This window comes from Galeopterus variegatus, unplaced genomic scaffold (genome assembly GCF_000696425.1).
Source record: "Galeopterus variegatus unplaced genomic scaffold, G_variegatus-3.0.2 Scaffold844, whole genome shotgun sequence".
NCBI lineage: Eukaryota > Metazoa > Chordata > Mammalia > Dermoptera > Cynocephalidae > Galeopterus > Galeopterus variegatus.
The window spans coordinates 241406-265351 of record NW_007726955.1 but is presented as its reverse complement, the minus strand read 5'-3'; the positions used below and the strand labels follow the sequence as shown (position 1 = coordinate 265351).

Genomic DNA, 23946 nt, shown 5'->3' with positions numbered 1-23946 from the left:
AAAAAAAAAAAAAAAAAAAAAAGCACCAAAAAATAAAATTTATTTCTTTAGTTAAAAAAAAATTTTTTTTGGTTTAATGAATGAAATTTGTTTTGTGTGGTTTTTTTTTTTTTTTTTTTTTTGTGGCGGCTGGCTGTTATGGGGATCCAAACCCTTGACCTTGGTGTTATAACACTGCACTCTAACCAACTGAGCTAACTGGCCAGCCGAAGCATATTGATTTAAGAGATATAAGTCCTGTTACTAGGTTACAATCTGGGTAAATGTTACATCCACATGAAAAAAGTACGATTTCTATAAGACTTTTATAGTCAATTATTAAGTTTCATTTCTTCTATCACTTAAATATCCTTCAAATTCATCTGCTTTTCTCCATCTTTACTGCTATGACTAGCCCAAACCACCATCATCTTGAACTTGGACTACTGCAAAGTCTCCTCTCTAGTGTCTACATTCAGTCCTGTTTCCCCTACAATCCATTCCTCATCCCAAAGCCAGTCATTTGCCTAAAATACAAGCCTAAGCAACTCTCTTCAGTGGTTCCTCACTGCCTTTAGGTTAAGTCCAAATTCTTCCACCACCCTTCCCTGCCTTTCAACAGTGTTGAAAATAAAGAAGATAAATAAATAAATAATAATTTAACACTACCCAAATGTCAGGTGGTATTTTTTTTCTTATAACAACTCTTCCTAATTTTGATCTCTCTCTCTCTCTCTCTCTCCATATATATATATATATATATATATATATACAAGCACATACACACATATATACAGACACACACACACATAGGTGTGCATATATGTATGTATATGTATATTCTATTGGCACTGGTAGGGTAAATGCTGTGCATAGCCCTATTCCCGACTCCCCGTGCATACCAGAGTCCCCCCTCCCCGCTAGGAGACTACCCCTGGCCAAGGTAGTTACCCAAGGAAACGTACATCCCCTTTATGTCAAACAGAAGGCTGGAGGGAACGGACACTAAGTAAATGAACTAGTAAATGAACTAGCGCCCTCGCACCAGGAGAGGAGCAAGCAGACTGATCTGGTCAGCCAGATCTCCCATGCGCTCTGAGGTATGTGAGTTGGGTGAGGGTCTGCACATAAGCCTGAAAATAATTTATACCCCTACTCTGATCTGTCCACTATATAACTGTTATATCTATATACTCGGTGGCAGCATGGATATTCTTACCAATGGCCACCTCCACACCTCTCGTAAGTCTAATAACCCATTGAACCACCAGGTGAGTTCCTTGGAATAGGCAAACACTACACAAGTGCCCTCTCACATTTGGGGCACCTACATTACAGCATTATAAATATTCTTTTACCCAGTTTCCTATTTCTGTCAAAACTATTAGGCATCACTGATTTCCTTCACTTCCCTTGCAGCCTGGTATGTGTTCAGCCATTTTGTTTCGTCTTTTCTCTTTCCCACTAATCTTTTCTATCCCATCCTCTTTAACTTTAACCCTGGTTCTAATCAACTCACACCTTGTTTACTAGAATTTATGGAGAAATAAGAGAGATAATCTCTTACTTAATTTCACCACCACTACTATCCAGGTCCAATCCAAGCTCTCTACAAACCACTTCCAGGTTAAGTTTCCTAAAGTACTATTTTCTTCATTTTACTTCTCTGCTTAGACTCTTCAATTTTTCCCCCAAATGTAAAATCCAGTCCCCTCTGCTAGGCATCTAAAATACTTCACAATTTGGGCCCAACCTTTTTAACCTTAATTCCAGAAACTAGCACTCCAGCAAGACAATTATGTTAATTGTCTCCTGGCTTTGCTCATTCCCACTGGGGCACCTTTTCTCAAACATGTCCCTGAGTAAAATGACCTTTCTCAGGACTCTCTGCATATTCAAATTCTACAAATAGCAGGACCCAGTCAAATCCTACCTCTTTTATAAAGCCTCCCCCCCCCCTTCAATTGCCTATGAATAAAATACATGTTTTTTATTATTCTGGGATTTTCAAGAGACTTTTGTAATAGTGCACTTTAAATTAAATAAGCAAAGAAAAATCCCAAACATAAACAGAAAGCATGATATTTCACCCTGACAAAAAAAAAGAGAAAACTGACTGAATCTTTCCCTTAAATAATTGATACTATAATGCTACATAAAAATTTTTTATCCTTTTTCCATATCCTCCATTTTAATAAACATGATACTTTGTCTAATTAAATAATATGGCCAAGGACAAAATTTCTATACATTGTTAGACAATTATGGTTAAGTTATTTTGAGCTATAATTTCCTAATTTTAACCATTCTAGTAATATAGGGAAGTTGACAAATATGTAAAAATAAAGTCACTATTGCCTGACAAGCAACAGTCAAATGCTTACATTTTTCACAAGTGGTTTACATTCAAAACTTCTTAGATTCTAACAGCAGCCAATCTTCAGTTATTTTCACATAAAGACAGCAAAATCCTTAGATAAGCTAACAGTATAGCAATTAATATATATCCAAATTATTTTACTGTTACAGATACACCACATTTTTAAATGCTCACATTTATATATATCATTATTTTGTTATAAAACAACTTAATTTAATAGAAAAGCATAAAACCCCACAAATGTTAACATTCTCTTGCCCATTTGGGTTCTAATGAATCATTTAATGAATTTGTATAAACAATTCACTGAGTTTTTACAATATAATATATTTTACTATACCTTAAGATCTTGCCTTGTGGCTAGAAGTTCAGATTCCTTCCCATAGAAATCAGATTGAAGTTGTTTTAGATTTTCCTGACTTTTTTCGTAGGTGTTTTGTAGCACTGATACTTTCTCTTTCTCTGCTGCAAGATCCTGGGCTGCCTGTGTGGATTGCTGCTGAAGTTTATTCTCAAGCTCTGTCTGAAACACACGATAGTTATTTTAAACAGTATACATCCCCCAAACCAGTTACAAATTGTGATATTTTGAAATACAGCATATATTTGGTCTTCATTCCTCTTCCTATCACTTCCCTGACATAGGACTCCTAAAATCCACAGAATCTCCTAAATGATAAAAGTGTCTTTTTGTATGCTAATGAGTTGACTGATGGCTGGCATCCCCTAAGGTAGTTTTAGGATAGGGGCTGATCACCAGAAAGACCAAGGGGCTGAAGGTTAAGTTGATCACCAATGGCGAATTATTTAATCAACCATGGAGCCTCCATAAAAGCCAGAGAGGCTCCAGCTCAGGGAGCTTCTGGATAGCTGAGCACATGGAGGTTTCTGGAGGGTGGCATGCCCAGGCAGGGCATGGAAACGCTGCACGCCTTTCCCTATACCTCGCCCTGTGCATCTCTTCATCTGTTTCCTTTCTAGTATCATTTATAATAAACTGGTAAACACAAGTGTTTCCCTGAGCTCTGTGAACAGTTTTCCAAATTAATTGAACTCAAGGAGGGGGTCGTGGGAACCCCAATTTACACTGGTCATCAGAAGCACAGGTAAAACAGCCTGGGGCTTATAATTGGCACCTGAATTGGGGAGGTGGGGAGCAATTCTGGGGACTGAGCCCTCAATCTGTGGGATCTGACACACACAAGTGGTCAGAAAAGAATTGAATTGAAGGATACCCAGCTGCAGAAATGATTGCTTGCTTGCTGGTCGGGAGAAATCCCCACACATTTGATTACAGAAGTCTGCCTTTTGTGTCAATTGTGGTGTGAGAGAATAGAAAAAATTGTTTGTGGTTTTTTTTCCACTCACAAATATAAAATGAAATCCACACAACTCAGATAATTCCTGAAAACAAGCAGAATTGCATTTATACCCCAAAATTCTACTTCTGTAAGGAGTAGCTTACTTTTTACTTATATGTCAAAGAATTACAAAATCAAACAAGTCCCAATTTAAAAACCATAAAATGCAAAATCAATTTAATAAAGAAAAAAAAGTATTTCACTGGGAAGTACTAAGTATCAGGTCTCAGGAGACGGAGTAACAACTACATTCTGACAGGATGCAGTGCTAGATGCCTCAGATAATATAATTTAAGGTTTAAGGGAAACTTCTACACGAAAGAAATTAAGTAGACATTATTGTGATGAAGTATATGGTTTCTACTCTTGGAAGTTCAAAAATAACAGAAAATTTCTACAGGTCATCTTTACTAAGATCAAGGCAGAAAACAAAAATTTCACAAAGGCCCAACTCTTCTAAACTCTAAACTTATCTTTAGTCTTGAAGAAGATTCAGGAGATACTCAAGAATTATGACATAATTAAAATATACGCATAGTATGAAAAATAAGTACTTGACTTTTAAAATAAATATACTACTTCAATGCAACTGTTGTTGAGGTCATCAGTGACCCCCATGTTCTAAAATCCAATATTCTTATCTTTGTCCACATCTTACTTGACCTCTCAGTGGTACTTATAGCTGATTATGACCCCTTCTAAAAAACATTTTCTTCAACCTGGTTTCCAGGCTACCTTCTGTTTTAGGTAATCTTCCTACCTTACTGGCCATTCCTCTAAAAATCTTTTACTAGATCCTTTTCTTCTGCTAGATCTCTCAATATTGTAGCACTCCAAAGTTCTGTCTCTGGCCCTCTTTTATTCTATATACACTCTCTCCTTAGAAGATCTCAAATAGACCCACGGTTTTAAATATCATTTATTTACAATTGACTCATAAATTTATGTCTCTAGCTCCAGCTTCTCCACCTGAACTCTGGCCTCTTTCATCCAGGTACCTTCCTGACATCTCACCTTGAATGACTGACATATCTATCTCAAGCAGAACTCTTGATTCCTGACAGCAACTCTGAACATCAAACACTGCTACTTCCCCTAATAAATAGCATTACCAACTACCCATGTGAATAAACCTAAACCTAGAGTAATCCTTGACTCCTGGATGGGAACATTACCTCTCACCACCTAATCTATCAGAAAGTCCTAATAACTCAAAATGTATTCCAAACATATATTCCAAAATATATTCCAAATCATTCACTTCTGACACTTTAGTTCATGCCACGATCATGTACTATCTAGATTATTGCAATAGTTTTTCAGTGCCTTCCTGGCTTGCTCCTTTATTTCTCTTTAATCAGATCCCACCATTCTCTGTTCAAAAATTCTCCAATAGATTCTAACTATCCTTAGAACAAAATATTCCATTCTCCATTATCTCAAAATCCACAAATTTACGTATAAATGATCTGGCCCCTATCTACTTCTCTGAGCTCATTTATATTAATTACTCTTTCCTCTTTCTCTACATTTTACCCATATTGGCCTTCTGTTTTTAAAAAATACCACACTTGTTCTAAGGTTGTTCTAGTTGTCCCCTGGCCTTTGTATGGATAGCATTTGTGGGAAAATAGCACAAGTGATTCATTTTCAAGAATAGCTTAACATGGATTGCTTGTTTAACTTGTGGTGTGATAACCCCTGAAAGTGCACTTTCCCGGGTGACTTCTCAGGATGGTGGCTGGTCACCTTGTTCTTTTTACATCCTGGTTCTTCTTCCTCCTCAGGACTTCTGGTGGGCCTTTTTCACAGGCTTATCCTGGGCCCACCCTTTTCCACCAGAGGGGAGGGGACAATAAATGCCTTATAAGGAAATAATAAAATTTAAGTGACATTTAGGAAGATTGTACAGCCCATAGTACTCAGCCAATGAGGAACTGGGGAAGGGACTTTCACACTAGGGAATAAAATGCTCAATGTAACTGTTTCAGATGTGCCTGTTTATCAGACACCCGATCTTGCAAGACCACCATTAAAGTCTCACTTTGCCGTAGCTTGTGTCTCCATGTCCATCCTTTGGCATTGGATGGGGGAGGGCATTTCTCACAGTATTGTACAGTCATGCATTGCTTAACAACAGGAATAGTTCTGAGAAATGCATCATTAGGTGATCATAGAGTGTACTTACACAAACCTAGACAGTATAGCCTAATACTTGCACATACCTAGGCTATATGGTATAGCCTATTGCTCTGACCACCCAACGTATATGTGTTCTGTTGTTGACCAAAACATTGTTATATGGCACATGACTGTAATTCATGTATCAACTCAAACCTCTTCAGAAAGGTTTTTGATCACCTAACCTTTAGTAAGGCTCTGTCTCCATCATTATCTTTCACATCACCCTGTTGAGTTTCTTTGGCAACTAAAGCTTCCTTTGTAGTATCTCATAAGCTCCATGAGAACAGGTCCTGTGTCTGTTTTGTTCACAGTTATTTCTCCAGTACCTAGAATTGTTCCATGGCATAAAATAGGTGTCTAGTAATATTTCTTGAGTGAGTGAATGAATAAATGAATGAATGACAAATAGATTGAAGGTAGAAGAGCCTGGGACATTTACTAAGAGGCTATTGTAACAGCCCAGATAAGAGAAAAAGATAGTCTGGACTAAGGCTTTGGCAGTAGGAAATGAGAAGAAGGGATGAATTCAAGATAGCCAAGAAGCAGATTGATAGAAAATGGTGCTAACTGCCTGAGGAGGGGGAGAGGATGGTTGATTTCCCTACACATTATCATATGACATCCCATGTCATATCCCTTTCACAGAGTTCTTCGTCCAATTCATGTTGAAGGATGCCTGGACATCTTTTCATTGTTGAAGGCCATACTGCACTTACACATTTTCTTTTCTATGTAAAGTCTCAATAACAACCATAATGCCTTTTCAGGCTCATTTGGCCTTCGTTACCTTAACTCTGACAAACTAAGTCATTCACTTAACAGAAATTATTAAGAGTTTATTTGCTAGAGAAGACAGAGTTCTTTGACTTCGAGAAACAAATCCATTAGTGGGGCAGTAAAATTTTAAAAATTTTAAAAAACATATAAATACAATAGTTTGACAACTGCTTTAACAGCAGTAAACCTAAAGTTCCAAAGGAAAATTCAGGAGGTTTAGACATCTATGATTTATCCTTCACAAACAGATTGGTTTTTGCTCTAAAACAGGTCTAATCACATTTTTACCTTCTTAAAAACCTTTAGTCCTCCAATGCCTAAAAATTTAAAGTGAGAACAACTATACAACATCCATGGTTTCATCCAATTCTTTAGTCTTACCTCCCCTCACTTCTTCACTTACGTATACTCCGATAGCTAATGCTCTGTAATGACATTTTTCAAGACTTGTGAATTTGGCTAATATTGTTTTCTCTCCTAGAAATGTCTAATTACCTCCTTCTTTTAACCTTTCAAAACTAAAATAATCTTCAAAGGCCCAGTTGAAATACTAGTTCCTCTAAAAAGCCAGTCAAATAAGTTCCCATTTTTCTTATATTTCTGTTTAAGTTCTTGTTTCATTCTTCCATATATATTAGAGTTTTCTTTTTCTTTACATATGTGCTTCCTCATTAAATTATAAGCTACTTGAAAGTAGGGAGTCATATTCTATTCATTCTGTATTTCCACATCAGGTTTTGAATAAAATTGATGCAGGGACTGTTGATTTACAGCATGCTTGCTGGATCAGTGGTTCCCAAATAATTTTATGCAATGTATATGAGGGTATTCCAAAAAGTTCACTGAAAGATTCATATTATGATTTAATTCTATTTTTTTCATGAACTTTTCAAAGTACCCTAGTATAATATATTTTATATACTGTATATGATGTATTATATTTATATATATACTATATATGTGTTTGCATATTTTATATATACATGTTAAGTGTGTATACACCCATTAAAACATTATCCTTGTTTTTCCTATTTCATGGTGGACCAGTGACAGTGATAACTTTGTCATGGACTACCACTGCACGGTGCACCATGTACACTGACACTCTCATATCACAGTTTGCCATACTTCCATATAATATCCAACAATTGTCTTGCTTTCACACTGCACTGGTCACAGTACTAGCTACTTTAAATATATTATCTCAATCTTTACAACAATTCCATGACACCACTTTATTGAGCTCAGAAAGATGAAGCATTTTCCTGTGACCGTTAAGCTAATGTGTGTCTCAAAAAATTTACATTCAGATCTGCCTAGCTCCAAAACTTACCTTCTTTCCATGGTGCTATACTGCTCCTCAACAAAACTAAACTCTTCTGGCCTTCCAGTGATTCTCCAGTTACTCTAAATTCCAAGTCTAATTTACAAAGACTAGCTATGCATACAACACTAACCAAAATGCTGCCCTCTTCAAGGTTAAGAAGTATGTTCCTTATTACAGCACATATGTACTGATATAAAAGTAAACTAACAATAAGATCATTTCCTCTAAATCTCATAATCCTTTAAGTGTTATCTAGTAAAGCATGGCAATATATATTAATCATAAATGTGAAAGAAATCTTATTATAAGTAATAATTTTAAAAAGAAAACATGCTAAAAATAGTCATATTTTTTAATTCACTAAGTTAGGATGCTATAACAAATGAAGATCTTGGGAATAATTAGATAAGAGGCCAGTAGATTTTGAAAAAAATGACCTCAAGATATCCAAGTGTGCAACAAAATATGCACTGTGATAATTACATGCTGACTTTTGATTATATATAACACAAACAAAAGACAAATTTGTCTACTCTTGTTTGTGTTATTAGAAAACTACTCTTGCATAAAATTACAAAACCACTGATCAACATAAAATGAATATTTGTAGTTTTTAAAGTTTGTATTATTTTCACTGTAGTAGTATGACAACCAACTCTTAATTGCAGGATATATTTAGTTTACTCCACATACTAGGGATTCTCTCTTTTTCTCCTCCAAGTGCAAATTAATATGCACATACCAACAGTGGGGAAAAACTCAATTTGTTCAAATATTTTATATTAAGTACAATCCATTTTTATCAACTCTTGGTCTGGACAAGTATTAAAGCATATTTAAGAATAAAAAACAGATGCCCAATAATAAATTAGAGTAGGTTTAGAAATGGAAACCATTATGATATAACTTAAAATATTAAATAATTATAACTATATAAAACCTGACACTCCAGAAAGTTCTTAATATACCCCACTTTGTGATTTCTGTTCTTATTTTCCCTTAATAAGGATGATTTATTTTTAAATTCCTTTAATATTTTTCAATACACTAGAAATGCCACATAAATTATTCTCGTAACATTAAGTGTTAGTTCTACATTATTTTACAGAAAAGCAGTTTCATATCTATCAGACAAATGATTAGTAACAGAATTTTAAATAACAATTATCTGACACTACGTTTATAGTGAATGGAAATTCCGACTTACATATTTAATCATATAATCAAATGCTTTTATACTTTTAACTTAGAAAAATTTTGAGTATATATGAACTTATCTGTATTGCAACTTATCTGTGTTAATCATGTTATTATCTCAATTGACAAATTTTTCTTCTCGTAAAAAGTAAACAAATATCATATCACTACCTTCTGTGAAGTAGCAGTTTTAACTTCACTTTGGAGTGCCTCAATTTGCTTTTTCTTCTGTTCAATTGACTGCTTTAGTTCATTTATGTTTCCCTGAAGTTGTTGCTCTTCTTTTTCCTTCTGTTTTAAAGTATTCTGGGCCTGTATGACTTGTTCCTGCATTGAATTGAGTTCCAACTTCAACTGATGAGAAATCTAAAAGAAAATAAAATGTTTAGCATTCATTTATTCATTTAAAAGACATTTATTGAGTACCACATGCCAGGCACTACTCTAGGTAGAAACTACTGTGCCTATTGACCACAAGTAATCAGTAGTTAACAAAAAAGAAAAATCCCTGCCCTCATGTTGCTTTCATAACCGACGCTATTCTCTATTAGGTGATACACTGAATTAATCTTTCATTATTTCTACCTTCCTTTTTAACTTATAATTGTAAATTTAGATAGAGTTTGTAAATGAACTAGATTAGTATTCCCTTGTGTTATAGAAAATAGGAATGTAAACATCAATATCTAGATGGTTGGAATGTCTATTGTCTTTCAAGAATATTCTCAAATGCCACTAAGCCTGTTGGTCACTGTTAATCAGAAAGAATAGCTCTTTATTAACTATAATAAATCTAAAATCACATTTGGCAAAAATTTTATGTTTAGTATCTGATAACACTAAACTACTGCACAACAGTTACCTCATTTAGAGATCTGGGCATATTTTGCTACAGCCTTCTTTTTACAATTCTCTCATATGTTTCTGCTCAAAATTAGACATCATACGGAAGTCACACTGAGGTTCCTCTGTGGCCAAGGTGAGCTACTGCTATCTCCCACCTTTCCAGCCCAGCCCAAGTCATGTTTTCTGTTTTATGTATATTTCACGAAGAACCTAGCATTTCAATTGAGTATTGACTCATGTTCCAAGTTATTTTTGAAAAGTTTTGGTGCTATATACAGATGCCTCAGCTTATCTCCAATGCACAGCAAAACATTTTTGTGAAAAAACAGGAGTCAGAGAGTGTAACGATAAAGATGATTATGTTATGATAACCAATGAAAGAAAATAATACCTAACGTATTAGCATTTATTTTGTTATAGTCAGTGTTCTGAGCACTTTAAATATATTAACCCATTTATTTCTCATAATAATTCTATGACGTCAATTCTCTTATTAGCTCCATTTTTCTGCTGACAAAAATGGAAAAAAGAGATACTTAATATAGTAACCTGTCTAAAACATGGCAAAACAGTATAACTAATAAATGGCATACCTAGGATATAAATTCAGACAATCTTGATTCCGAGCTTGAGCTCTAAGCCACTATAATTTTTCCACTTACATGGCTGGCATATATAGCACAGGTGTCTTCTTTCAATCAACAAGAATACAACCACATTAAACACTTGTCAGGGCTACGTTTTGCTGCTTTATCAAATCAAATTTTGTAGAAAGCTGCACACCTGGACTCTATCTGCTAACAGGCACATCTTCAAAGAGTAACAACCACATATTACTGTATACCCATTTATTTACTTGTTTGCTTGCTTGTTTTTTTCTGGAGAGCAATAAAGGCATTAACCATAGAAAAATGTCTTGGTTGTCATACAATCATTATCAAATATACCATTAATATAAATGTCCTTGAAATAAAGAGCCCTTAAAAGGTCATTTCTATGGAAAGCCTATTAAGATTTTTTGCAACCATAAGAATATTCCTTAATTTAGATTATCTACTTATAACTCTATACTTAGTTAGTTGATTCAGTTTTCTTTTATTAGTTAGATTTCTTTATTTGGGCATTTTATTATAAACTAGCTTAAATCCTTTTAGCAGTAGGTAGAATATAAATAACAATTTTAAACTATGAATACAATCCATTAAATTTCAGAAAAATAAACCTTGCTTCAACCTAAGTATGAGTGTGAAAATATTTTGAAAATATAAAGGCCTCATGCTTTAGATATTTTATGTTACAGAAAGAAAAAAATCTTACCTCTTTCTCTTTTTCAAGGGATTTTTTCAATTCATTCTGTTCCTTAAATGTGCTTTCTGTTTGTACTTGAAGTTGATGCTTTAATTCTTTGCAAGTTTTTTCCTAAAAAAAAAACAAAATGCAAACTACATTTCACAGAAAATATTTGTAATAACCTTAAGTTTGGTTCATAAGCTTAGTAACATATACACAGGTCACAAACTAAAATCATTGATGAGCTAAGACAAGATAGGATCATGCATTACAACAATAAAATCAGGCAAATATCATAGAAGTAAAGGGGAAAGGACAGCAAAATACTACGGGTTTCTATCATGAACCAACAGCCACAATAAAATATTTTAAACAATGTTTATATAATATTTTGGAACATTTTGGAAACCATATTTTAATATCACAGAATTAATTATAATTAATTAACTTATACTATTTTATTTTATTTTTTAATTTTTTTCTAAAAGATGACCCGTAAGGGGATCTTAACCCTTGACTTGGTGTTGTCAGCACCAAATTCTCTCAAGTGAGCCACAGGCTAGCCCCTAACCTATACTACCTTAAAGGTAGAACAGTGGGCTTCAAAAAAATGGAAGCAAGAAAATTTTTAAAAGAAAATACTAAAACAATAAATTAAAAAGTAATCACATATATATAAGAGAGAAGGTGGACAGATAGAAAATGTTTTCTCCAAACAGAAAAAAACATAAAGGTAGCATTCTTTTATCACCTGTTTTTTATACTACTAAACACTTCCACTGACCTTCCTATTAAGAACAGAGGAGTTTTTCTTTTGTTGTTCCTTTTTATTCTGGGTTAAAATATTTCTGAGAATGCATTCCCCTTTAAGCATTTCCTGAGACTAACTTTTTTTCTCTACAGTTTAAATATGTCTTATGATATTTCTAAACATGGTATTACCTGGAGTTATAGAATATTCAATAAAGAATCAGAAAACTTACAATACTAGAATTTAAAGAGCCACTAAGATCTTTCTGGTCTTTTTTCTTTTTTCAAGCAAGCAAATAACATTTAAACTAGTAGCTGTATTCTCCATGCAAATGTCGCCAAGAACAAACTTCAGTCTCCCCTAAATCTAGCATCACACCAGCAATAGAGAAAGGTTGTTATAGTCAACCAAAAATATCCGTGGCTTTTAGGAAATTGCACACACATGCACATGCACACACACACGAACACATATATACATCATTATTTTGGGCTATCTTTTTCACAGATTAAGCAATCCCAATTCTTTTCCTCATAAAAATTATTTTAAATCATTTAAATGTAGGATGAAAAGTCAATAGTGAATTAAGCAGAAAAATCAGTAACATTTTAAATAAAATAATCACTTCTAGCTAAGAAAATAAATATAAATGACTAACCAAATCTAATATGACAGCTTTTGCTTTCTGATTCTCCTTTTCAAATTCACTTTTTGAGTTTTTCAAAGAATCAGAAGTTTTTGATAATTTCTCTTTTACTGCAGAAAGCTCTGTCATTACAGTTTCTTTTTCCATCTTCTCTTTCTGTAGTTCTGTGACTGTTGTTTGGATTCTGTTATTCAATTCCTTGTGTTGCACCTTTGCATCTTGAATTAAATTTTCAATTTCTTGTTTCAGAATTATTTTTTCTTCCTCTTGCTTGGTAAGCATTCGCTTAATATTTTCAAGGGCTTCAGATTTTTTCTGTAGATCCAATTTTGTACTGGATACTCTAAATATTGAAGAAACAATTTTTAAAAAATAATGCATAATTTACCATTCCTAATTTACCACTCAAAATTAATCATAACAATCATTGAGTTTGAAATTTTCTTGTATAGTTCAGAAGTAAAAATAATTTAATTTTATAAGATTACACAACTGAAAAATGTCTTAGAACATCTACAAACCATCTACAAATGTGGATAATTTCCCTCATGTCTAATAAGTTAGTGGTACAGCCCAAACCATCTAAGCCTCCTGACTTAATCTAGTCTTGTCTACCACAGCAGATCCCCAAAGAAAATTCTGCACACTGCAGACCTTCTAGTCTACAATGGCCAGAAAATTTCTTCCATGTACCCTAAAGAACCTATTCATTATTAATTCCTAAGCACATAGAGAAGTCTGCCTCTTTCCTTGAAAACATAAAACACATTAAATGTTGAATAGGTCTTCAACTTTAAAACACTTAAGGTTAATCCTGAAAAAAAAATAAAGTAAAAAGAAAAGAAATATTTTATGAGTGGATACAGAAAATGTGGTATATCTACACAATGGAAGACTACTCTGCTATAAAAAAGAATGAAATACTGTCATTTGCAACGACATGGATGGACCTAGAGAGAATTATATTAAGTGGAACAAGTCAGGCACAGAAAGAGAAATATCACATGTTCTCACTTATTTGTGGGAGCTAAAAATAAATAAATACACAAATAAACCAGGGGGAGGGAGGGAAGAAGACACAACAATTACAATTCCTTGAAGTTGATACGACAAGTGAACAGAAAGGAGGTTGTTGGGAGGCAGGAGAGAGGGAGAAGGGAGGGAGGTTTTGGTGATGGGCCACGATAACCAACCACATTGTATATCGACAAAATAAAATTAAATTTAAAAAAAGAAGCACTTTATTTCAAAAAGACAGGAAAGATAAGTGATTTACTTTAACCCTAGAACTTAGCAGTTATACAAGAGATTTGCTATTATATGTTTCTTAACATAGGCTTTTTAACACCTGGATAAATAAGCTACAAGAATGAGGAAGTGAAGATATAGCTTTAGGAAAGTTAAACTATAGGCTTTTATTGTTTTCATAAAAGGCATGAAATTATGCATATTACACAGCAAACACACACACCCATTAAAGATCAGACATTTCCCTGTACTGGCCAGGAAAAAAAAAAAAAAGATCAACCATTTTTTAAAAGTCAAAATAAAACTGGATGCAAAGTAATAATATTTCTAGAATGTACACTATTCCCAACGTAATCAGTATAAATTTACAACCAATCTAAATTCAATAATATGTTAAAGGGAGGTTGTTAAAAGATGTATTAGTCACATATCTAAAGTTTGGTACTAATACAATACCAGAACTGTATTTATACCTTGAAAATCTACAACTATTAGTCCCAGAAAACATGTTTTTACTTTCTAAAAATAGCTAGAAAAGATGCTGAAGTTTAGTAGTTTCATAGAATACCTATATCTGTGATTTTCAAAGTCCTAAGTACAGTCATAACATGAATATTTTTTATTTTACCATTTTAATATAGGTAAAATTCCTGTCAAGAAACCCTAAAATTAGCACTTGGTATATTTATTTACTATACTACTTAACTTTCCCCAAAATAATTACAAAACCATAAGGTTTTCTGAATCAAAGAAGACAAAACAGAAATGAAGGCTTAGTTACAGTCACTGGAAAACTTCTTTTCTATTTTAGAAAAAAGAAATAATTAAAGGAAGAAACAAATCCACAATCATAGTTGGAAATTTTAACACCCCTTTCTCAGAAATTGATAGAAAAATCATAGGAAAAAATTGGTAAGGATAGGGAAGAACAACATTATCAAAAAATAAATTAAAATTTTTAAAAAAAGAAAAAAAATTTAAAACTAAGAAAAAATAAAAAGAACAACATTATCAACCACCTGATCTAATTGCTATTTATGGAACACTCTTCCCAACAACACAGAGTATACATAGGCACACATAGAAGATTAACCAAGATGAACCATACATTGGGCATTAAAAAGGACTTAGTTTCAAAATTTTAGTTTGAATTTTACCAAGGATGTTTTCTGATCACAATGGAATTCAATTAGAGATCAATAATAATAGCATGTTTAGAAGAGCCCCAAACATCTGCAAAGTAAATAACATACTTCTAAATAACCCATGCATCAAAAAGTTAATCACAGAGGACATTAGAAAACACATTAAACTGAAGAGTAATAAAAATACATTATAATGTAGTTGTTGGAGGGAAAAGTTGAGTGCACAGCTGTAGGTGGGCCCTGAGAAAGGGGAGCCCTGTTACCTGTCATTTGGGCTGTGCCCTGGGCTCATGGGTGAGGTTTAGTCAAACCTCAGATACGTGCACATGATGAAGAGAAGGCATCCAGCCCTTCCTTTCCTAGGAAGTACTCTAGAAACATAAGAAGACCCCAGAGGAAAAATGTTTGCATGAAGTATATAGACAAAAAAGATCTTAGTCTTAAAGGTTTTTCCTACTCCAATATGACGTGGGAGCCTCTGAGTGATTTTTGAACTGCTGAGATTAGAACATAGAATGGATATGGGCCCATTTCCATTGGGTCTATTGAAAATGGAAGGAACCACGGGGCCTTCAGGGGCCTTAGCGAAGAAAACAAGAACTAACTTAGAGGTGATCTTCATGAACTGATGACTGGATTCCAGAGATCACAATGAACCACTCAGTGGGTGATGTAAAGGATCAGATGTGCTCCCCAAATACCTAGGCACTTGGAAACTACAGTGAAAAGGAATGCCCTTAAGATACAAAATATACCTCTATATCCTCCAATTCAAAGTATCAGGACCCAATTTACTAGATATGAAAACTAGAGAATGTTCACTGTCATATCCCAAAGCAAGAATGAAACATGAAGGTGTGAAACAACTTAATCATCATCAACTCTAATAGGTTGTATCTCACCTCCCTGAAGGGTACATTTCTCAAGCTCTTAGTCTCCAACTTTACCCTGTTTAACCTGGTCAAGTGCATCAACTCAATCAGAATGGCCTATTTGGTGTTTAAAGACAAAGTCTACTTGAATGTGACCAGTCACAACCTCTCCTCTGACATTCAGATGAATGGAGTGGAACTGATTTTTATTCACCAAAATTCTGGTGAGTAATGTGTCCATTGAAGATTCATGGCAGGACCCAATTCAGGACCAACTTCAAGGTCAAGCTGGGCAAAAGACTAATTCTATAGCCAAAGAGTGAAAGAATGGTGCTGAGCTCAGCACTTTTATGGCTATATGGGATGTGTCCAGAAGCACATGTCCCCTGTGCTACCAGAGACATCTAAAATTTCATAGAACAATTAATCTTATAGATCCTAATATATTCTAAACCAATTCACCCTTATACTCAAGGCTGCCGTGAACCCACTGAATACTTTAGCACAAATTGGAAAAAAAGTACCCCCTTCTTCAGGATAATTTATTTCACCTATTGAAAAACTCTCATAATATATTGATTTTATTAGAATAAAATACATAACTACCATCTGCAGAATCTCATATCCTAGTATTAACAAATAAAAAGGAGGTGAGGAACTGAGAGAAAAAAAACAACAGATACTACAAAAGGTAAACAGCAACAGGAAAGCTTTTACATTAAAAAGCCTTCTCAAAAAAACAATATAAACTGGCCAGCTGCCAAAAAAACCCAAACAACAACAACAAACTATACCCAAAGTATGTCTAAAGGAGTAGAAGTGAATAGAAAATTGACAAAATCAATTCAATCAAAAGCTTTTAATAAAAGTCTGATAAATTGATAAATCTCTAATTAGAGTGATGGAGAAAAAAGACAAATTACCACTATCAAGAATAAAAATAGGACATTACTACAATTACTAACAGATCCTACAGACCTTAAAAGTACAATATTATAAACACTATGCCAATAAGTTTAAAGTTTAGATGAAATGAACAAATTCCTTGAAAGACACATTAGCAAAACTGGCTAAAAAAAAAAAAAAAAATTAGAAAATCAGAATAACCTTCTGTCTATTAAATAAATCAAATCCCAAATGAATCAACTCAGAAAGAGAAACCCAGGACTAGCCGGTTCATTGGTGAATTCCATCAAACACTTAATAATTAAATAACACTCATACACCTCTTTCAGAAAGCAGAGGAGAAGGAGATACTTACCACTTCCTTTTAAGACCAACATAACTCTGACACCAAAACCTGACAATGATTTTTTTAAAAAATTACAGAACAACAGCCCTCATGAATGCATGGAAATTCTTAACAAAGTCTTATCAAGTAAAAAACAACAATATATAAAAACAATAACATAGCATAGTCAAGAGGGATTTGTCCCACAAAAACAAAGTTGGTTTAATGTTAGAAAATTAATTAATGTAATCCACCATACTAACCGAATAAAAGAGAAAAACCACATGATCATATCAATAGATGCAACTTTTTAAGTTGATAAAATCCAACAGCCAGGCATGATTTTTTTTAAAAAAATTTTTTTAAAGAAAACTAGGTATAGAAGGGAATGCCCTCAATTTGATGAAGGGAATCTAGTAAAAACCTACATCTAACCTCGAACTTAATAAAACATTTTAACATTTCCTGCCTAAGATCAGAAACAATGCAAGGATGGTATTACTAGTCACATTCAAAATTTTAGTAGAGGCCCCAGCCAGCAGTAAGTCAAGAAGAAGACATAAAAGGCCTACAGATTGGAAAGGAAGAAGTAAAATTCTTTCTATTCACAGATAACATGATTGTCTACTTATAAAATCCCAAGAACTCTACAAAATAACTATTAAAACTAAAAAATGAATTTAGCAAGATTAAAGGGTAGACAGTCAATATGTCGAAAATGGCATTTTTATACTAGCCACAAGCACAAAAATAAATCCAAGATGAATTTTAGACCTAACTGTAAAAATTGAAAGTATAAAACTTCTAGGAAAAAAAAAAAGAATTCTTCATAGTATGAAAATATTTCTTAGAAAGGACACAAAACACTGAACATCAAAGAGAAAGATGACAAATTGACTTTAACCAAAATTTAAAATTTCTATTCATTGAAAGACACCACCAAAATAATTTAAAGCTAAGCCTCTGACTGGGAGAAAATGCTTGATTATCTATCTATCTATCTGGCAAAGGATTTGCATTTTGAATATATAAAAAACCTCCTACAAACCAATAATAAAAAGACCCAATAGAAAAAAATAATAATAATAATAAAGAAGGTACACTGATTTTAATGTTTCCCTTGCGCTCACAGACAATCGGCCAAGATGCTTCACAAAGCTGAAAAAGATCATTTCTTGTAAGAATCCATTCCCTACTTGGTACAGTGCCTCAAAGCAGAAGCCTGACTACTCTTGGGTGATATACTTAAAAATCCTTGTATTTTCAAATTTTACATTAATTTATTCAAATTGGTGAACAACTCAAAACAATTGCTTTACCCAGAGAAATGGACACCATATTATTGTCGGAAAAAACTAGAGGACCCAAATTTTATATAACTAAGTTTTCCGTCCTTTCTAGTGAAATTAATTTTAACCATATTATGATGACTTTATTTTTCATTCACATTAACATCAGCAGTTTATAAAATCAACACAAAATAAACATTTAATAAATCTGTAATCACTGTGATAGCAAAATTGAAATCTTAAGAGAATTTTAATATTTAGTTTATAATCCTCTCCCTTAATTTATAAGTGAAATAATTTAGCTTACATTTCTTTCTCCATTTCAAGTTGTTTACTCAATTCTGTGGCTCCAAGCTCTAACTCTGTGTTAAGCTGTCTTTGCTGCTGTAGATCCTGCAAAGCTTGATCTTTGCTTGCTTTAACTTCAAGAGTATCAGCTTCTAGTTTCTATGGAAGAAATAAAGTATAGCAGCCATTTTAAGGTTAATAATTATCAACCTATTATTAAATATTATAATGCTTTTGCATATATTCTAATTGGTGTTGACATAACACACAAAAATAACCATAAAATATTTGTGTTACAATAAACGCATTCTGAAACCATTACTGAGTAAGGGGGTTATTTATCTTAGGATCTTTCAGAGAACCCCTAGCATAAGGCTTTATAGATGATAGGTAGTCACTAAGTATTTACTTTTAAAATTAATTATGAATAAGAGAATAAACACACATAAGTATTTATTACTAGAGTACAAGTTATTAACTCAAGCATAAAATATATTAGGTTTACTCATGTACCCACTGAAAATATATTATACGTTATATTCACAGTTAACAACATGATGTAAATATAAGATATTAAAAATTAAAATGGAATTTTCATGTAGTCCTTCTCATTAACACCTATTGTTCTTAAATATATAGCCAACTAAATTCCTGATTTTGCTTCTTTAATCTCTTGGTCTAAATGACATTGTTGTTCTTCACAATATAGTAGGCATCTCATATATACACATAATTATGTGTGTATTTTTACAATTTACAAAATCAAACTTTTAAATATAAGTAGGAATATCTACAAGCAATGCATTTTTTTGCATAGTTATAATGATTTTGCACATCAAATATTGTATAAACTCATTGGTACCTGTGGCTCTTACCCAACATTTATATTGAAAATATTCATGAAAGTAACGATATTTGATGTAACTAAATTAATTCTATAACTACATGTCTATATAAAACATATGTAATACTTCCTAAAATATTACAAAATGTTAAAGAACTGATAATCACAATAGACACTTGTGGTTCTAAATAAATATTTTGAAAAGGTACTCAAATAGAATTCTCATTAGACAATTTCCACTAAAATAACAGTATTTCTGTTTGTTTGGGTTTTTTTAGTGTCTGGCTGGTATGGGAGTATTTCTTTTCTTTTTCAAGCATACCTAAAGTAATTTCTCATTACTCTTATTGTTGACCATAAAGAAGAGAAAAAGGAACACATAAACAGAATTGTAAATGTAATTCTTCTCCCATATCATATTGTTATGAATGCATATATATACACATACACATTTACAGATCTCTTGATTCTACAATTGTATATGCATGCTTCACCTGATTGTGGAAGTATAAGTTACATATATACATAGCAACTTAAGAAATTTTTAACTGATAATAGTTCTAATTTAAAGGATAAAAGACTCAAGTCTAAATCCTTCTTTGATACATCTAATCATTTCAACACTTTTACCTGGAGATGTTAAAGAAAGATGCAGTTTACCATGGTCTAAATGCATCATTAAGCTAGGAGCAAAATACAAAGGGTATAAATGTAAAGTTTTAAAAAGAAAAAAAGTCTACCATATCTGAAGTATGATATTAGAATAAGGAGATAAGGAGATGGAAGAATGAAGGAAAAGAAGAAACTTCACAACAACAAAAATTTGATAAGTTCATGGTAGGTTACAGAGTAGATTCCTGGTTAGTTGTCTCTTAAAATAGTTACACATTACAATGGAATCAGTATATATATTGACTATCATTTATAAAAGCCACCCATTAATGAAGAAATTAAAAATAAAAATGGAGTTCAAAATTAAGACATGAAAAATTACAAGTAATTTTTTAAAATGTTATTCCATAACTTCACCTTTCTTTGTTAATTAAAAAGTCATCAGATTCCACTGATGACTTAATGAAAAAGTCATCAGATATCCATAGCTAAATTCAACTTCTTTTACACAAACCTTAATTTGACCTTCTAGCTCTTCAGTTTTCTGTTCTAAAGAGAGTTGTTTCTCTTTATATTCTTTCAGATGACTTTCCAGCTGACTGCAATGTTCTTGCTTGTCTTGTAACTTTGTAGTGACCTGTTCCAATTGAGTAGTGATCTTATTTAACTCCTATAGAAAAGACAATTGAAGAAAACTTTGGTGAGGTTTACTATTTTGTAATGCCCAAATATTTAGTCAAGGTTGAATTGAAAACTTTAATTTTCCTTAAGAAAGTATTTGGAATAAGACTTCAGATAAGTATAATAATATATGAGAGACTATATTTACCCACCAACATAAAGGACCTTTCCACTCTCTAACATACTAAGTTTATATGCATTACAGTTTAATAACTTTCCAGTGTTTTTCTAGGAAGAATTATTTTAGGAGCCAAAAGGTACAATAAAATATTAACTAGGCTAATAATAAAGTAATACTTTTATATCATAGTTAAATGTTTTCGATGTTCAAAATACCATTTTAAAAAAAATGTTTTTTAAACATTACAGTGATCATTTCTATGATATTTGTTCAGTTCATTTGGAATATCCAGTTGCCCAGAAAGAACAAAATAAAAAATACTAGAAAATCCACGACCCATAGATAATCACAGTTAATGTTTTGATAACTTTCCTTCCAGTCTTTTCTGTATGTTAGTCTCTATTTCTTTTTCCTTTGTACTTTTAAAATAAAAACAGGACCTCACTTTGCATACCATTTTATTTTAACTTTCTTTGTTTTTATGTAACAATGCATCATGAAACTTTCTGATATTATTTTCTAAAATATCATTATACTCAACTGCATAAATTTTCATTTTATTGATATAGTCCATTTCTTAGCCAAATCCCATTTTCAATTCTTAGACTGCTACTAAATTTTCTGCATTTATTAACAGAGATGCAAACAGAATCTTAAAGGTATAATTATTCCCTATGTTAAAAAGACTAAGAGGGTACTTCGAAAAGTTCATGAAGGGCTGACTGGTTAGCTCAGTTGGTTAGAACACAGTCTTATCACACCAAGATCATCCGTGGGTTTTGAGTCCTGTACTGGCCAGCTGCCAAAAAAATAAAAAAGTTCGTGGAAAGATTCGTATTATCTTTTAATTCTATTTTTCCACAAACTTTTTGAACTACTCTCATATAAGTAAGCTAAAGAACATGAAAAATTCTAAAGTTCTTGAAATGTATTGCCAAACCATTACCTCCCTCCCCACCATCCAAATGGTTGAACTAATGTGTACTAACACTAACGAGGTATTAAAGTGTCTTGTTCTTCCACACCCTCTCCAGTCCTTCCACTGGTAATTAAACACATACACACGAAGACTTTTCCTCTGTAATGGCAAATGTATCCCATTATTGTTTTAATTTGCAATTAACTTAATAAACTTGAACATTTCCTAATATAGTTTTGATCATTTATATTTTCTTGTAGGTTCACATATTTCTTATATAAAAGTGTTTTAAATAAAAAGAATATTAACCCTTTATCAGACATATTCCAGAAAATGTTTTATCCTTTTGCTATTTGCTGTAGAATTTTGTTGATAATATTTTTGAAAGATAAATTTTAAATTATTATGTGGTTATTCTTACAAATATTTTTTCCATTATAGTTTCTGACTCTGATTTCATGCTTAGAAAATATTTTCCAGATGTGTTTAGCAATACTGTAAGTAAAAAACAAGTTGTAGAACCACATATATAGTGTGATTTCATATGCATAAAAGAAAAATATCAGTGTGTGTGCACACAACACATACCCACATATTTGTTCAATGCTTATAGAGGTCTGGAAGGATACATACCAAATTTAATAGCAAACATTCCATCTAAGGAGGAAAATGGGATAGGGTAAAGGGTAAATATAGAAAACTATTTTGTTTTTAACTTGATATACTTTTTTTTTTTTAATGGGCCAATAACCAGTACTACTTCTTGAATAACAAGTACATTTTTTAAAATTCCTACCTGGTAAAAGATAAAAAAAATCTACCAGCACTTTGACCTTGGCCCTAAAGTAAGAAGCTTCTATTCTATCAGAAGTATTGAGAAAAGTAACTTCTATCTTCATCTGGCCCCTCACTTTCTTCTATACCCAAGAAAAGGAGTAACTCTTATCATTAAGATGGAATACATAGTGTTCTTTTCCTGCTTCCAAGTAGTTGTACATCTGGATCATGGCCCAGCCTACTGACTAAAAACTAGTCAGTCTCTTTCCCAATTACTAGCACTTGATGGGATGAGGCAACAATTCAACAATTACGAGTAAATGTTTCAGCTCCACACCAAGGTTCTAGACTAGGGGAAACATACAGTATTAAGAAGCCCAACCACAGCTGCATACCAATCGACCTCTAAGAAAAACAAAACTGATATTTTTATCTCCATCTGTCTGACTCCTGCATCTACTACAAAACCGGTCCCAAACTTGCGGAGGGGAGGAATTAAGGGGGATAAGCATGTCTACCAAAAGATAGTGTAAAACTAGGTGTCATTTTTACACATTGGCAGTTTGTTTATCTATCAAAGCACTAGGTTACGGTATGAAATTGCACAGGTTAGCTACCTGCTGTTTATCTTGTAATGCATTCTGAGCTGTGTCCAAATGATTCTGAAGATCAGCTCTTTGAGCAGTTTTTGCAGCTTCTGCTGATAGCAGTAATTCGGTCTTGGCTTTAATCTGTAACAAAATTTACAAGTTATCTAATTTATATTCAGTTCTTCATTTCCCCTTGTGTGATGCACATTGCTTTTGTCACTAAACTACTTAAAAATTAAGTCCCTTGGCAAGAAACAAAAAGATTTAAGCTTTGAAAAATATGTATATGACAAACTCCAAAACAGAAACTGATAGGGGAAAAGACTCCTTTTTGGATAAACAACAAAAAGATGTCCCTATATAATACCAAAACACTATAGTACTCCTTTGCTAAAAAAGAAAAGATAAGGCCGAGCCCGTGGCGCACTCTTGGCGCTGGGAGCGCAGCAGCGCTCCTGCCGCGGGTTCGGATCCTATATAGGGATGACTGGTGCACTCACAGCGCTCACTGGCTGAGCGTGGTGCAGCTGGTCTCAAAAAGGACAAAAAAAAAAAAAAAAAAAAAAAAAAAAGAAAAGATATACTTTTGTA

At 33.0% G+C, this 23946-nt stretch overlaps 1 protein-coding gene across 1 annotated transcript in view; it reads right to left on the bottom strand.

Moving 5' to 3' along the window:
* The window catches only part of EEA1 (early endosome antigen 1), a 136683-nt gene that overhangs the window by 11276 nt on the left and 101461 nt on the right, over positions 1-23946 (bottom strand). The window contains exons 17-23 of the mRNA XM_008572858.1: positions 23383-23496; positions 20782-20937; positions 18831-18970; positions 12751-13081; positions 11369-11470; positions 9377-9571; positions 2700-2882 (exon numbers count right to left, since the gene is read on the bottom strand). Of these exons, the coding sequence (XP_008571080.1) occupies positions 2700-2882; positions 9377-9571; positions 11369-11470; positions 12751-13081; positions 18831-18970; positions 20782-20937; positions 23383-23496 (1221 nt within the window). The remainder of the gene's footprint in view (positions 1-2699; positions 2883-9376; positions 9572-11368; positions 11471-12750; positions 13082-18830; positions 18971-20781; positions 20938-23382; positions 23497-23946) is intronic.